At 34.6% G+C, this 12,166-nt stretch overlaps 1 protein-coding gene across 2 annotated transcripts in view; it reads left to right on the top strand.

The window, feature by feature from the left end:
- The window catches only part of TTC21B (tetratricopeptide repeat domain 21B), a 34,034-nt gene extending 22,171 nt beyond the window's left edge, over positions 1 to 11,863 (top strand). For both annotated transcript variants that reach the window (XM_062498230.1, XM_062498229.1), the window contains exons 21-29: positions 812 to 922; positions 2,059 to 2,140; positions 2,867 to 3,017; positions 3,413 to 3,574; positions 3,976 to 4,171; positions 5,830 to 6,054; positions 8,383 to 8,503; positions 10,787 to 10,854; positions 11,786 to 11,863. In XM_062498230.1, coding sequence (XP_062354214.1) covers positions 812 to 922; positions 2,059 to 2,140; positions 2,867 to 3,017; positions 3,413 to 3,574; positions 3,976 to 4,171; positions 5,830 to 6,054; positions 8,383 to 8,503; positions 10,787 to 10,854; positions 11,786 to 11,863 — 1,194 coding nt within the window. The remainder of the gene's footprint in view (positions 1 to 811; positions 923 to 2,058; positions 2,141 to 2,866; positions 3,018 to 3,412; positions 3,575 to 3,975; positions 4,172 to 5,829; positions 6,055 to 8,382; positions 8,504 to 10,786; positions 10,855 to 11,785) is intronic.
- The last annotated feature ends 303 nt before the right edge of the window (positions 11,864 to 12,166 follow it).

A 12,166-nucleotide genomic window follows, 5' to 3' on the forward strand; every position in this document is an offset into this window, starting at 1 on the left:
TGAACAGGATGTTCAAAACACTGTTCTGATTCAGAAGTGCCTTTCACAAGTGTAACTAACGAAAGAATTATGATGCAATTATAAATGCCTCCCTTTTGGAGACAAAATCAAAACACCATTTAAAATAAAGCAGGAGTGACTTGCAGTTTATGTACTGCTAATTTTGCTTTGTGATCAGTTTACCTTCTGTTTGCTTCAATAGAAACTTGATTATATCTGTAGTAACTCATGTTTGTAAACTTTCTGTGGTATTTTATTCAGAATAGTCTCTGATGGGGCTTCAGCTTTAAGAATGTATGCTGGTGTACATTTCAGTTTGTCAATATTTACTCTGGTGGCTTCTCAGAAACGGATTCACAGAGAGTCTTAATGTGGTAGGCTGGAAATGCAAATAAGAAAATAGTTGCTTCTGAAACTTTCTTGTACTCCAGAATTAGTTGGTGAATGTTAATGAGGTATTTGTTTTTTTTCAATACATTTAAAAATATACTTTCACTTATATTTTTCCAAGAACATTATTCATACCAAAATACTGGTATCTTCAGAGCAGTGCTACCTGAGCAGCCTTATTTTCAGTGTACCTTTAGAATATCCCTCAGAAGAAGGAAAGTTTTGTCTGTTTTAAAAGGTGAGGGAATGCAAACGGACTACATTAATTGTCAGAGGGCCCACAGGAAACAACAGAAAAGGCTCTCTTTAGTGGAGGGACGATTTTTCCATGGAGCCCTAGAATTCGGGTACTCAGATACTCAGAACTGAACCAACTTTCTTAATCTTTGAATTACGTACAGTTTAATATTTTAATATACAGGCAATGTTGGAACTTGCACGTTTGTATCTTGCACAAGACGATACTGATGCCTGTCAACATCAGTGTTCCTTACTGCTGAAGAATGATCAAGATAATGAAGCAGCAACGATGGTATGTGCTATTATACTAACCCTGCATCAGTGCTTTTTGAAGTTTGGGTGCCTTCAATATGATATATTCTTAAAGCACTACTTTTAAAAAAGCTTGCAGCTTTGTGATTTCAAAGAAAGTGTGAAAAATTCATAGTAACAAAATGTTTTTCTGTTTATGCCAGCTGATGTTTCAATATGAAGTTTCTAGCAATCATAGCGGTTGTTCTATCTCAATGTAAAATGTCTTTAGAAGTAAAGGAAAAAGTAGTTGTGGTAAGATTGGATAATGTATGGCTCAATTCATGTTCTGTTGATAATTGGCTAATAAAACTCAAGGAAGAAGCTATTGTTCCAGCACAGTAATATTAAAACAAATATTTTTTTTAAGTGCTAGAAGAAAATAACTTTGTGTTTAAGGTAATTTTACAGCCATGTTCAACCTTAGTTAATCATATTCCTACTTAACAGGTTTTAATCACAGCTGCAGGTTCTTCTCCAGGACTTGTGTGCTTCTTGGTCTGAAAGACAGCTCAATAGACTGAGCAACTTTTGATGTAACACACTAGGAGCAGAAGTATTTTAAGATGGGAATAATTTATTTTCTCATAGAAGTCTAACACCTGCAATTTGTTCTAGGATCGTGCATGAACAGAAGTAATAGCACTCTTGAAATATGTTATTAAATCTACTCTACATCAGCTAACTATCATTGGAGAGAAACTGAAATTAAATAATTTTTTTTAGCTTCCCTGCTGAAGTGAATTATCATCTTTCTTTTTCCCTAACTTTAAACTAACTTTATTTTTCCATCTGCAGTTATTGGAAATAAAATTAGTAAAAAAAGATATTTGAAAGATATGGCAGACTACTTAATTACCTTTTAATTTTCACCTTGTGTGAAAAGGTGTTTGTGTACTTGTTCATTATTACCTATGTGTGTTGTATATCATGATTTTTTTTTCCAGAGAGTAATAAAAAGTCCAAGTGATTTTACTTCTTGTGCAGCTCCTGCTGCCCTTTAAAGCTATAGCTTACTTTAAAGCTAATAGTTTTAGCACTCCACATAACTGAAGTTCATTATTTGTAATTTTTATTTTACATTTTCACAATTTATAGTATTTTGTTTTGTTTTCTCTGAATTGTTCAATACTGCAGATGATGGCTGATCTCATGTTCAGGAAGCAAGATTACGAACAAGCTGTTTTTCATTTCCAGCAGCTCCTGGAGCGCAAGCCAGGTGAATATTTAGCAGTCATACTTTTAATTTGTTCTGATATATGGTTCTAATAAATGGCTGATAAAAACACTTTGCTTAATTAAAAAGAAATCTTTTATTTATAATGTAATGGATACTAAAGCCAAAGACCATTACCATATATAAAAACACAAAGATATTTTAGGGGAATATGATAAAAATAATTGGTTGTAGATGCAGTTATTTATTTTGCTACAATGTAATGTGCATAGTTTACCTTAAGCCAAATATAAATAGGGTGTTATTTACTTGTTCACTGTAAAGCACTTTCTTCTGTACTAAAAATGTCAAGCACATAAACGCAAAGGTGATATTTTATTTGAAGAGTAATAAAGGGAACTTGCCTTGGACAGCAGTAATCTTTTTCAAGCTGGAACCAGAAAAAAAACTGAAATCTATTAAAATTTTACTATAATGAATGTAAAGCTTTCTAAGGGACTTTGAAAGAAGTCACGAGAGTACAGCAAATGGTTTCGAATGCTTTTGAAAGTGAAGTACAATTATACTTCTATAAAAACCTGTATAAAGATATTGCAAGTATAACTTGACATCTTCATTCTTCTGTCTGAGGTTACTGTGCAATATGCCTTATATATTAAATCTTATCCCATTTTTATATGCGAAAAATCAAGGCAGGCTCTTTATTTCTTAAGTTATTCATATAGGAAATAAATAGAATTACAATCTCCTAATTATTTGTTTATTTAGATAACTATGCAACCCTCTCTCGCTTAATTGATCTGTTAAGAAGAGCTGGGAAATTAGAGGAAGTCCCAAGATTTCTTTCAATGGCTGAAAAACATTCTTCCCGAACAAAGCTTGAACCAGGATTTCACTACTGCAAAGGACTGTATCTTTGGTACTTGGAATTATAATTAAGATAAGATTTATTTGATTATTTAGTATAGGTTTAAATTAATTTTCTTGTCATCTATTGCCATTTAAAGGTGGTATGTTGATTTAATTAAGAAGTCAGGATTTAAGGAAATTCTCAGTTTCTCTGAATATCTCAGGATGTTCTTCCAGGTTCAATAATGTAATATGATTTATCTTCACATTTTATTACTTGTCAGACTATTTTTAGTTTGGAAAAGCTAATTCCTTGCAATAGTATGTGTGCTGTCCAAACTTGCAGTATCAGTGTGTGCAAATGGGTTATCTGTTTTAAAATACTTGGCTTTCTTTGGATTTGGGTGGAATTTGGAACAGACAATTTTACTTGCCCGGCTTTAAATATTTTAATTATCCGTGTAGGTACACAGGTGAACCAAATGATGCACTGCGGCATTTTAATAAAGCTCGAAAGGACAGTGACTGGGGACAGAATGCAGTCTACAACATGATTGAAATTTGTTTGAACCCAGATAATGAAACTGTGGGTGGAGAAGTCTTTGAAAATCTTGATGCTGACATAGGGTAAGTAATTTAAATAAATATTGCTTGGGTTATTCTGTCATCTCTTTTTTCTGCTGCCCCTAGACAATGTGCCTTAATTTAAATGGCTAGAACTTTGAGATCATCTACTGCTTTGAGTATTCTGTGTTACTGTGAGAGACCCTTCTGTACTGTAATAAGGGAGTCTCAAGCAGAAGGTGTAGATTTTCTCTGGAATGCTGGTCACTTATAGTGTTACAATCAGCTTGTTGGGTTGGAATTGCTGTTGTTGAAGAGAATTGGTATAGAATACCTATATACCAGAGCCATTTTCCTACAGAATGGCATGTCTTTGGCACAGAAGCAGTTCTAACTTGTGATTAATTTGATGTCTATTAAAAAAAAAAAGAGCTTGTATGAACTTTTTTTTTTTTTGATACTAGTAATTCAACAGAGAAGCAGGAGTCTGTGCAGTTGGCTGTAAGAACAGCAGGAAACCTGCTGAAGGAGCTCAAGCCTCAAACCATTCAGGGTCACATTCAACTGCGAATCATGGAGAATTATTGTCTCATGGCAACCAAACAAAAATCAAGTGTTGAACAAGCACTGAACACTTTCACAGAAATAGTTGTGGCTGAGGTTAGTAACCTGTCTCATTTCCTCACTCTTCCCTTTCATACTTACTGCGTTATTTTTTTAAGTAGTCTTGCAGTTTGCATTCAGCAGTAGTGGCATGTGTTAGTGCTATTTGCTCTAAGGATTATTTTCCTGTCAAAGAATATTTAATATAAAAATTTTAAAAAGACATTTTTTAAATAACAATATATTTTAGAAGTTTCCAGTTAAATTGAAAATTTAGAACCCAACTAAATGCTGATATTGCTAGTTACTGAAATGTGAGTAGGCTGTTTGGTTACTGGGCTTGTTTTTTAATTCCCAGGCTTTCCAGCAGTATCTCATATGATTTAAATCTATGCAGTGCTTCATGGCAATTTGACAGAATTTGGACTGCAGGACATTATCCATCACCGTAAAATTCATCCTTGTGATAGAAATTTTCAGTATTTTGTAACTATTTGTAGTTATTAGTTTTAGGATTAATAATGGATGTTCCTGTTACCAGCAGCTTTCAACAGATTTTATTTCAGCAGATAAAAGATGTAGAAAGATTTAGTCCATCAGAATGCCATAAAATGTGTAAGTTACTACTACTCTTTAACTGTGTGCTAAACTGCACCTTGTCTGAGGTGCATATACAGAGGCTGATCTTACATGTAAGGCAGTTCTGGGAAACACAAACAAGGTGTCCCTCTGCCTCCAGTACTGGCTTCCCAGTCCTTCTCAGAATTGATCTGAGATCCTGTGAATGTGGCATCTTCTTCACAAGGTGACAGTTCCATCAGGAAGAATGCTGGAGTTGATTTATTCTTCCCTCTAAGGTTGCATATACAATACACCTTTAATCTCTTCAGATTTCTGAGATCATTGATCCGTGATAGGTGTTGCTATTGAGGGAGAAAGGGAAGTTTTATATATGGAAGAGGAGCTTTTGGTGAGATCTGGGTTTTTTTTCAATGCACTATGACAAATGTATTTACAGCACAACCTTACAAAGATGTAGAGGCAGAATAATAACAGTGAGTCTGGAGTACTGAGAAGGAGAAAGAAGCATTTCAGTTGCTGATAGAACTACTCTATTGTAGGAGGCAGTTGCTGTTGCAAGATGTGAGCCCCATTCTCACCTTCTACTAATGAAGGCAGTATGTCAAAAATTGCACTTGTGCCAGGAGTCCTTACTGCTTGCTTTTGAGGCTCTTGCATGGAACGGTGGCTTTTAAGAATCCTGTTTGTTTATATGTAGCTTGGATGCATACAGTTTAGACTTTAAATTTTTAGGAGCTGTACACCTAATAAGAGGAATCGGTCCCTTTCACTGATATTTGAGAGACACTTCTACAAGGGAAAAATACCACTTTCATTACAACTTCCAAGTGACTTCAGATTTTATCTGAAGTATTCATTTGTATATAAAAAGTATAGTTCTTAGTGGTATCTGATATTTTTTTCTTGTGAGATGAAATACCTGTGGATTTTTTAAGCATTTCTTGTGCCTGGAGGTTATCATGGTTACAGAAGTAGTTGTAGCACTACTTGCAAAACGTACCTTTAAGATTAGATGCTCTATCTTTATTTCCTGAGATTTAGTTTAGTTTTTAGATAGCTGGTGAAATTCTTACTTAAAAAAAAAAAAATCAAAATAAAAAGGCACCAAGCAGTCACTGTACCTTTCACTGCAGAAGGATCATATACCAGCACTTTTGGGAATGGCCACAGCCTACATGATCTTGAAACAGACTCCAAGAGCCAGAAATCAGTTAAAACGGATTTCGAAAATGAGCTGGAATCCTATTGATGCAGAGGACTTTGAAAAGAGTTGGCTTCTGCTTGCAGATATATATATTCAGTCTGCAAAATATGATATGGCAGGTGAACTTCTTAAACGATGCCTTCGTCATAACAGGGTAAGTCAAGGCTCACTGAAAGTAACCTTAGCACCTTGCTATTTTAGTTCATCAGAATGTTCACTTTTCCTCTGAAACAGAATTTTGAAATGTATTTTTCTGTTTGGTTGCCTGGCATTTAACTTCCTAAGGAGGATTGGACCAAAACAAGGCAGGAAACCAGTAACTTCACACTGGAGGGTAGTAAAAAAACCTGTGAATGCTGCTTAGTCATTTTTGTTCATGTTCTGTAGCAATTTACACAAGTTTCAGCTGAGGGGACTCCAAAAGCTTGGAGTGTTTATGAAATGTCAGAGATGCATTTTACTGAGTCCCATAAAATGGATGAAGAAAGATGTGGCTGTATAAATTTTGGAGACTTGCTCCATTTACTGAGATGGTATCTTCATACCTGATGTTTTTAGACATTTATGTTCATAACCCTGCTGCAGTGCAGGATTTTTATTTTTTTCATGCTGGTTTTAATCTTTCTCTGTGGCAGTACTGTCTGGTAGATTGTCAGGGGACAAGGTCTGATATGTTGTTTACCTCAGGGTTCCTGAGCAGGCAAACTGCACAATACCCTGCTTTTACATGGGAACAAGCACAGATCTTAGCTTGTGCTTATTTTTCATTTTGATCAGCAAAGCTACAGGATTTCTTGGTATAGTGCTATTAGTACTTCTGCAGAGACGCCTCTTTAAAATAGGATGTGCTCATCTTCAAAATCCATACAGCTGGAGTACAAACACGAGTCATCTCCCAAAACAAGACTTACCTTGAAATAGATGGTCTGTTGAGCAGGTGTATGCTATGAATGGTGCTTTGTTGCAGAAATTACCAAGTGTAAAAACATAGCCTGACAAGCAATTTGCTTTCTTGTAAAAAGTTTGAGACCCGTGAGGGACTTAGATAACAGGCTCTGCTTATAGCACTAGGAGGATGGCAGACTAGAAGTGTGTATATCTGGCTCCTTGCAAAGCAGCACTGGAGAGTGACTTCTCTCCAGCTTGCATGCAAAGCTGGTAAGCAGGAATTGTGCTATACAAATAGATGTTGAATAGTTTACATCTTAACACAGCTTGTCAATTCACAAGAGTATATTTTATGTGGTGTTCTACAATTTGGAAGACTTGATTAGATTGAGAAAACATGTTACTGTGATTGATTAGTTTTTAGGATTATTTTTAACAGAATTGAATGACATGTATATACAATTTAAGTAAATATGTTGAGTGAAAATTTTGTAAAAGCCTAATGTAACTTAATAAGGATTCATTTGGATTTTAAAAGACTTAGCATTGGTTAATAAGATCCCAATGAGCAGACTTTTTCTATGAAATTGAGGCTTCTTACTGATTACTCCTCTTGGTTTTGAACTTTTTGCTTTGTTTTTCACAAATGAGAGGGGAAGTATATTTTTATCCTCAACTTTCAGGCATTCCCATACTGATCTCACCATGCTGTGATTTGAAATCAGTAAATTTCGAAAGCCTAATTGGAAATAGTAAATTTAAAGATTAAATTTATTTAAGGTAATTTAAGGTAATTTATATATCAATATTGCTTTGTACTGTCTTTGTAAAAAAGGTGTGTATATTTTTCTCTTGAAAATGTTTGACCTGCTGGCAGCATGATAATGTAAGATGTTCATGGTAAAGGCATACAGTAGTTAAGCTTTTTATAAATTGTTTTCCTGCTTTATGTACTAAATGTAAGATTTCTGCATGAATTACTATATATTTCATATGAAGTTTTATGGTGGAGTTAGATGGGTTTATATGTATGTATAATATAAGCAAGGCAAGTATTTTCAGCTAGTGCTTAATAGATTTTTGGAACCTTCTTTTCAGATGCTTGTGACTTGCTACTTGGATTTGTAAGAACTGAATACTTAATGCTTGATTTTTCTCTCTAGGTTACTTGTGACTGTCTTTAAGCTTTAATTGGAAAATTATAATGTTTAAACAATTTCCAAAAAAAATAAAATGCTGTGATCATACTTTCTTAAGGAAAAAGCCCAGACAATATTTGTGGAAGGTACAACACTAGACTGGAAGTGCAGCTGTGTGGGGTTATTATTAACTGAGAGAGGTATCTGTTTTTGCAGGAGTAGTTGCAGTGGCCTCTGTGATGAACTCTGTACTTGACCTGGAGTGCATAATTCCACATAACTCATTTGTAACACAGTTACTTTAAATCAAGACTATTATATAATCAAAGTTAGGACAAGTGTCACTTGTGCTTTCCACTTGTATGGACTTGAAGTATTTTAGCAATTAAGTTGTCAGTATTATTATATGCAAGCTTACCTAAATAAAATTTTGGATGAATGTTTATATTTTGCAGTCATGCTGCAAGGCTTATGAGTACCTGGGATACATAATGGAAAAGGAACAGGCATATAAGGATGCAGCAATAAATTATGAGATGGCCTGGAAATATGGAAACCAGACGAATCCAACAGTAGGCATGTATATATAACCTATAAAGTATGATTTTTGGCACTATGGTAGGAATGAAACAGCTGTCTTTTAACTGGAAATACTGCTTTTAACTTCCACAGAAATAAAGTATCACTGGTTTTCCTCACATAAAAACTACAAATGTTTAAAGGTGTACTGAGCAGTCATGGCAAGAGGTAGAAGCTCTGATACTTCAGAAGTTCCTGCTTACTGTTTTAGTACAAGGTTTGATCTGAAACAGTGTTAGTTGGCTGTTTATGAACAACTTTCTCTATGCTGTCTGTACAGCATTAACTTTAATAATGTATTCGTAGTAGTTTACTATATACAGTTTGTAGTAGAGTCTTTTATAATAGTAATATATATATATATATGATGGTAGCAGGCCATTGATTTATTTATTTAATTTTTGATTCAAAATTCAAATTATCTATGTGGATCAGATTTTCTGTACGTGAGTGAGGATTTTAAAAACTATTTTAAATATCTCTAAATGTATTTATTTTAAAAAAGATGGCCAACTGAAAACTTGAGGTGCTAGTCAATCCCCTTTGGATAATAAATTAAAAATTTGCACTAAATTGTCATGTATTAACCATTAAATGTAGGAAACCTTTTGTGAAAAGGATGCATAGGATAAAATGCCATTTTCCTACTCAACACCTGGAATCTCTCCATAGGTCCCAAGGCTGGTGGTTGACACAAATTCTGTTCCAGGTTTTGGGATGTGTTTATTGCCCCTTGGAAATATACAGCTTCTAGTATTTCATCTGTGCTCTTTCTTTGTGCTCTGTGGGGGTTTTTTTTAGTGTTAGGATGAGACAGTCTTTGACATCAGCTAAAAAACCAATGTTTTTTAAAAAAAGATTTTAACTGCTATGTGCATGGATTGCCAGACATTTTGTGTCTCTACCTGTAACTGCTGGATGCTGCAGTGATCTGGTTCATGATTGAATCTAATATAATCGGTAAATTAAAGTAATATTTTATTAATGGGACTAAATGTTTGTGGACTAACTCCTGCTTTTATAACATAGTTCTGAAAATGCACATACATGGATGGATCATCAAAACTGAATGTGCTGGGAGTCATATGTAGTGTGAGGTAAAAAATTAGGAGAGTCAAACCAGAGGAAGGCTTATATCAGAACAGAAATAAAAATGACTGATAGAAATCTGATTTAGGTTAAATAGAAAAACCTCTATATATATATATATATATATATATGAGTTTGGGTGCAGTAATTTTTACTTAGATGTTCTTATAGGCCGAGCCATGGTGGTTGTTGCTAAAATATTGCAATTGTTAATCAAATAAAATGTATTAGAAAGAAGTTTTAACAGTAAAGAGTTGTGATTTCTTGAGTTTGTATAGGCCATAGATCAAGACTTCATTTTTTTATTTTGAAATCCTCTAGAGAGTGGTAATTCAACAAATTGCAAAACCTCTAGATAAAGGTATTTAGTAAAATTAAACTATGAAATAATTTTGCATACAAAAGAAAGTATGATACTGAAGGTACTTTGTGCACTTGTTTCTAGTTTTGCATTGTGAGGATTGTCATGCATTAGAACAAAAACAGTTTAAGCAGCAGTAATTTCCATCTGGCTAGGAAGGCCATACAAACTGGTATCAGATCCTGTCTTTGCCAGTGAGGGTAAGTTTAGAAATGAAAGATTTAAAATTTAAAATTTTGGAAAACGAATGCTTGTAATGGTTTTGTCTCAGGCTGAGTCTCTGTCCAGGCTGATACACTTGAACTTTACCTCTTAGGTTGAAAGTATCAGCCTGGCATGTTGCTATGAGACTTGGCTGTTCCATGTGACTTTTTGTATCAGTGGTCTGCTGACAGTGGTGCTGAATAACATTTTAATTCCCTAGTTCATTATCTGGTTTGTTTTTTTTTACTTTTGTCCTTTAATAATGGAATTGCCTTTACAGAGGGACAGTGTATTGCAGGCCACAGTGAGACACTCTGTGGGATACCATGGTAATTGAAAGAAGGCAACCGTTACGTATTCTCTCTAGTAGCACATGCTCTCCAGAATAATGTCTCCTTTTCATTCAGCAGACATAGCTATCAGTGTGTAAAGGACTTTCATTTTCTACTTGAATTGACTTGCAGTAGAAATTTTGATCATTACCAGGCTTATATGACACAGCAGTAGAAAAAAAACCATACTAACCAGAAATACACGGTGACCCAAAATAACTTCAAATGTGGTATTTTTTTGTAATTTAATATAGAAACTGAAATTGTTGTGTTTCCTCACCCCTTTAATTACAGGCTACAAGCTGGCTTTCAATTACCTGAAAGGGAAGAGATACGTTGATGCAATCGATGTTTGCCATAAGGTAGAATTTGTATATGTGTTTAATACTCTGTCTCCTGTAGCAACATTCTTTTACATAGTGACCCTTTTTTTTTTTTTGGTTGAGTTTACATTTCTAAATTACATAGCTTAATGTAGGAAAAGTTCCCTGTCTGAAGTTCAATTGAATTAAATATCTTCTTCATAATCTGCTCTGTCTTGAGCTCCATTGAACCAGATAAATTAAAGTGGCTGGCTGTCATATGTGAAGGGATATTCAAATGGCACCACCTTATTTTGGCCATGTGGTTGCAACTTGTGAATCCATAAAAAAGCATAGGTGGAAAAATTTATCAAGTTAAATAATAGTATCAGAAGACACTGAAAGTAACATGAGGTATTATCTTTTATTGTCCAAACATAAGCAGAGCAAATGCAGAGTAAGAGGAAGGGCTACTATTAAGAAGCAGAGGCAACATTATGAATTAATAATTCTTCATATTAAAAACACAAATTTGCTCTTTTTGGAGTAAATAAAGATAATTAAGAAGGACAAAATGAATGGAAGGATAAGAGAGAAGAGGGAGTCGAAGGGAAGAAGATGAAGTAGAATATGCTAAGAAAGAGCCAAGGGAGTGAAAACATAAAGGCAGTTCATCATAGCAGAGAAAGCAGGATGAAAACCTCACAGATTACTCCAGAGGTCTCTTCTGATTCATGCATTTTGATCTACGCAGAGGCTTTTGCCCCTTACCACCATGTCTTTTGCACCAAGGTGAAAGGACAGTGGAAATGAAGCAAAGTGTCTTTGATGTAGCTGGTTTTGACTTGCATGTGTGGTGATCACTATGCACAGTTCAATATGTGTGCATTTTTAAAACTTGTCATGTTGTTATTTTAGTTTTAAAATGTGTAAGCTCAGTGATGAGGGGATCACCAACTCAGAACTTTTGGGCTATATTTTCTTTTGACAGGTCCTTAAAGCACATCCAAACTATCCGAAGATCAGGAAGGAAATACTGGATAAAGCTCGTGCATCTCTAAGAAACTGAATTTGTTTTTTGTATGACTCATGGAGTTTTGTGATCAGACTTTGAAAACTATGAATTAAATACTGCAGTGACACAGGCCATGTCAGCAAAAAAAATACTGGGGATATGAAGAATTCAGCTGTATTAGAGGTCTGGATTATTTTTATGAGAAATCTGCAACCCTGAAAGAAATGGTATTTTTCTCATTCAGGGTAGAATACCGCTCCCATGTGTGTTATGTGAAGTGTCATCATAACAAAGTGTTACCGGCATTATAAAAACATTTTAAACATAAAGCACAATACTTTGTTGTGCTTATTTCAA

The sequence above is a fragment of the Cinclus cinclus genome, chromosome 9 (genome assembly GCF_963662255.1).
Source record: "Cinclus cinclus chromosome 9, bCinCin1.1, whole genome shotgun sequence".
Taxonomy (NCBI): Eukaryota; Metazoa; Chordata; class Aves; order Passeriformes; family Cinclidae; genus Cinclus; species Cinclus cinclus.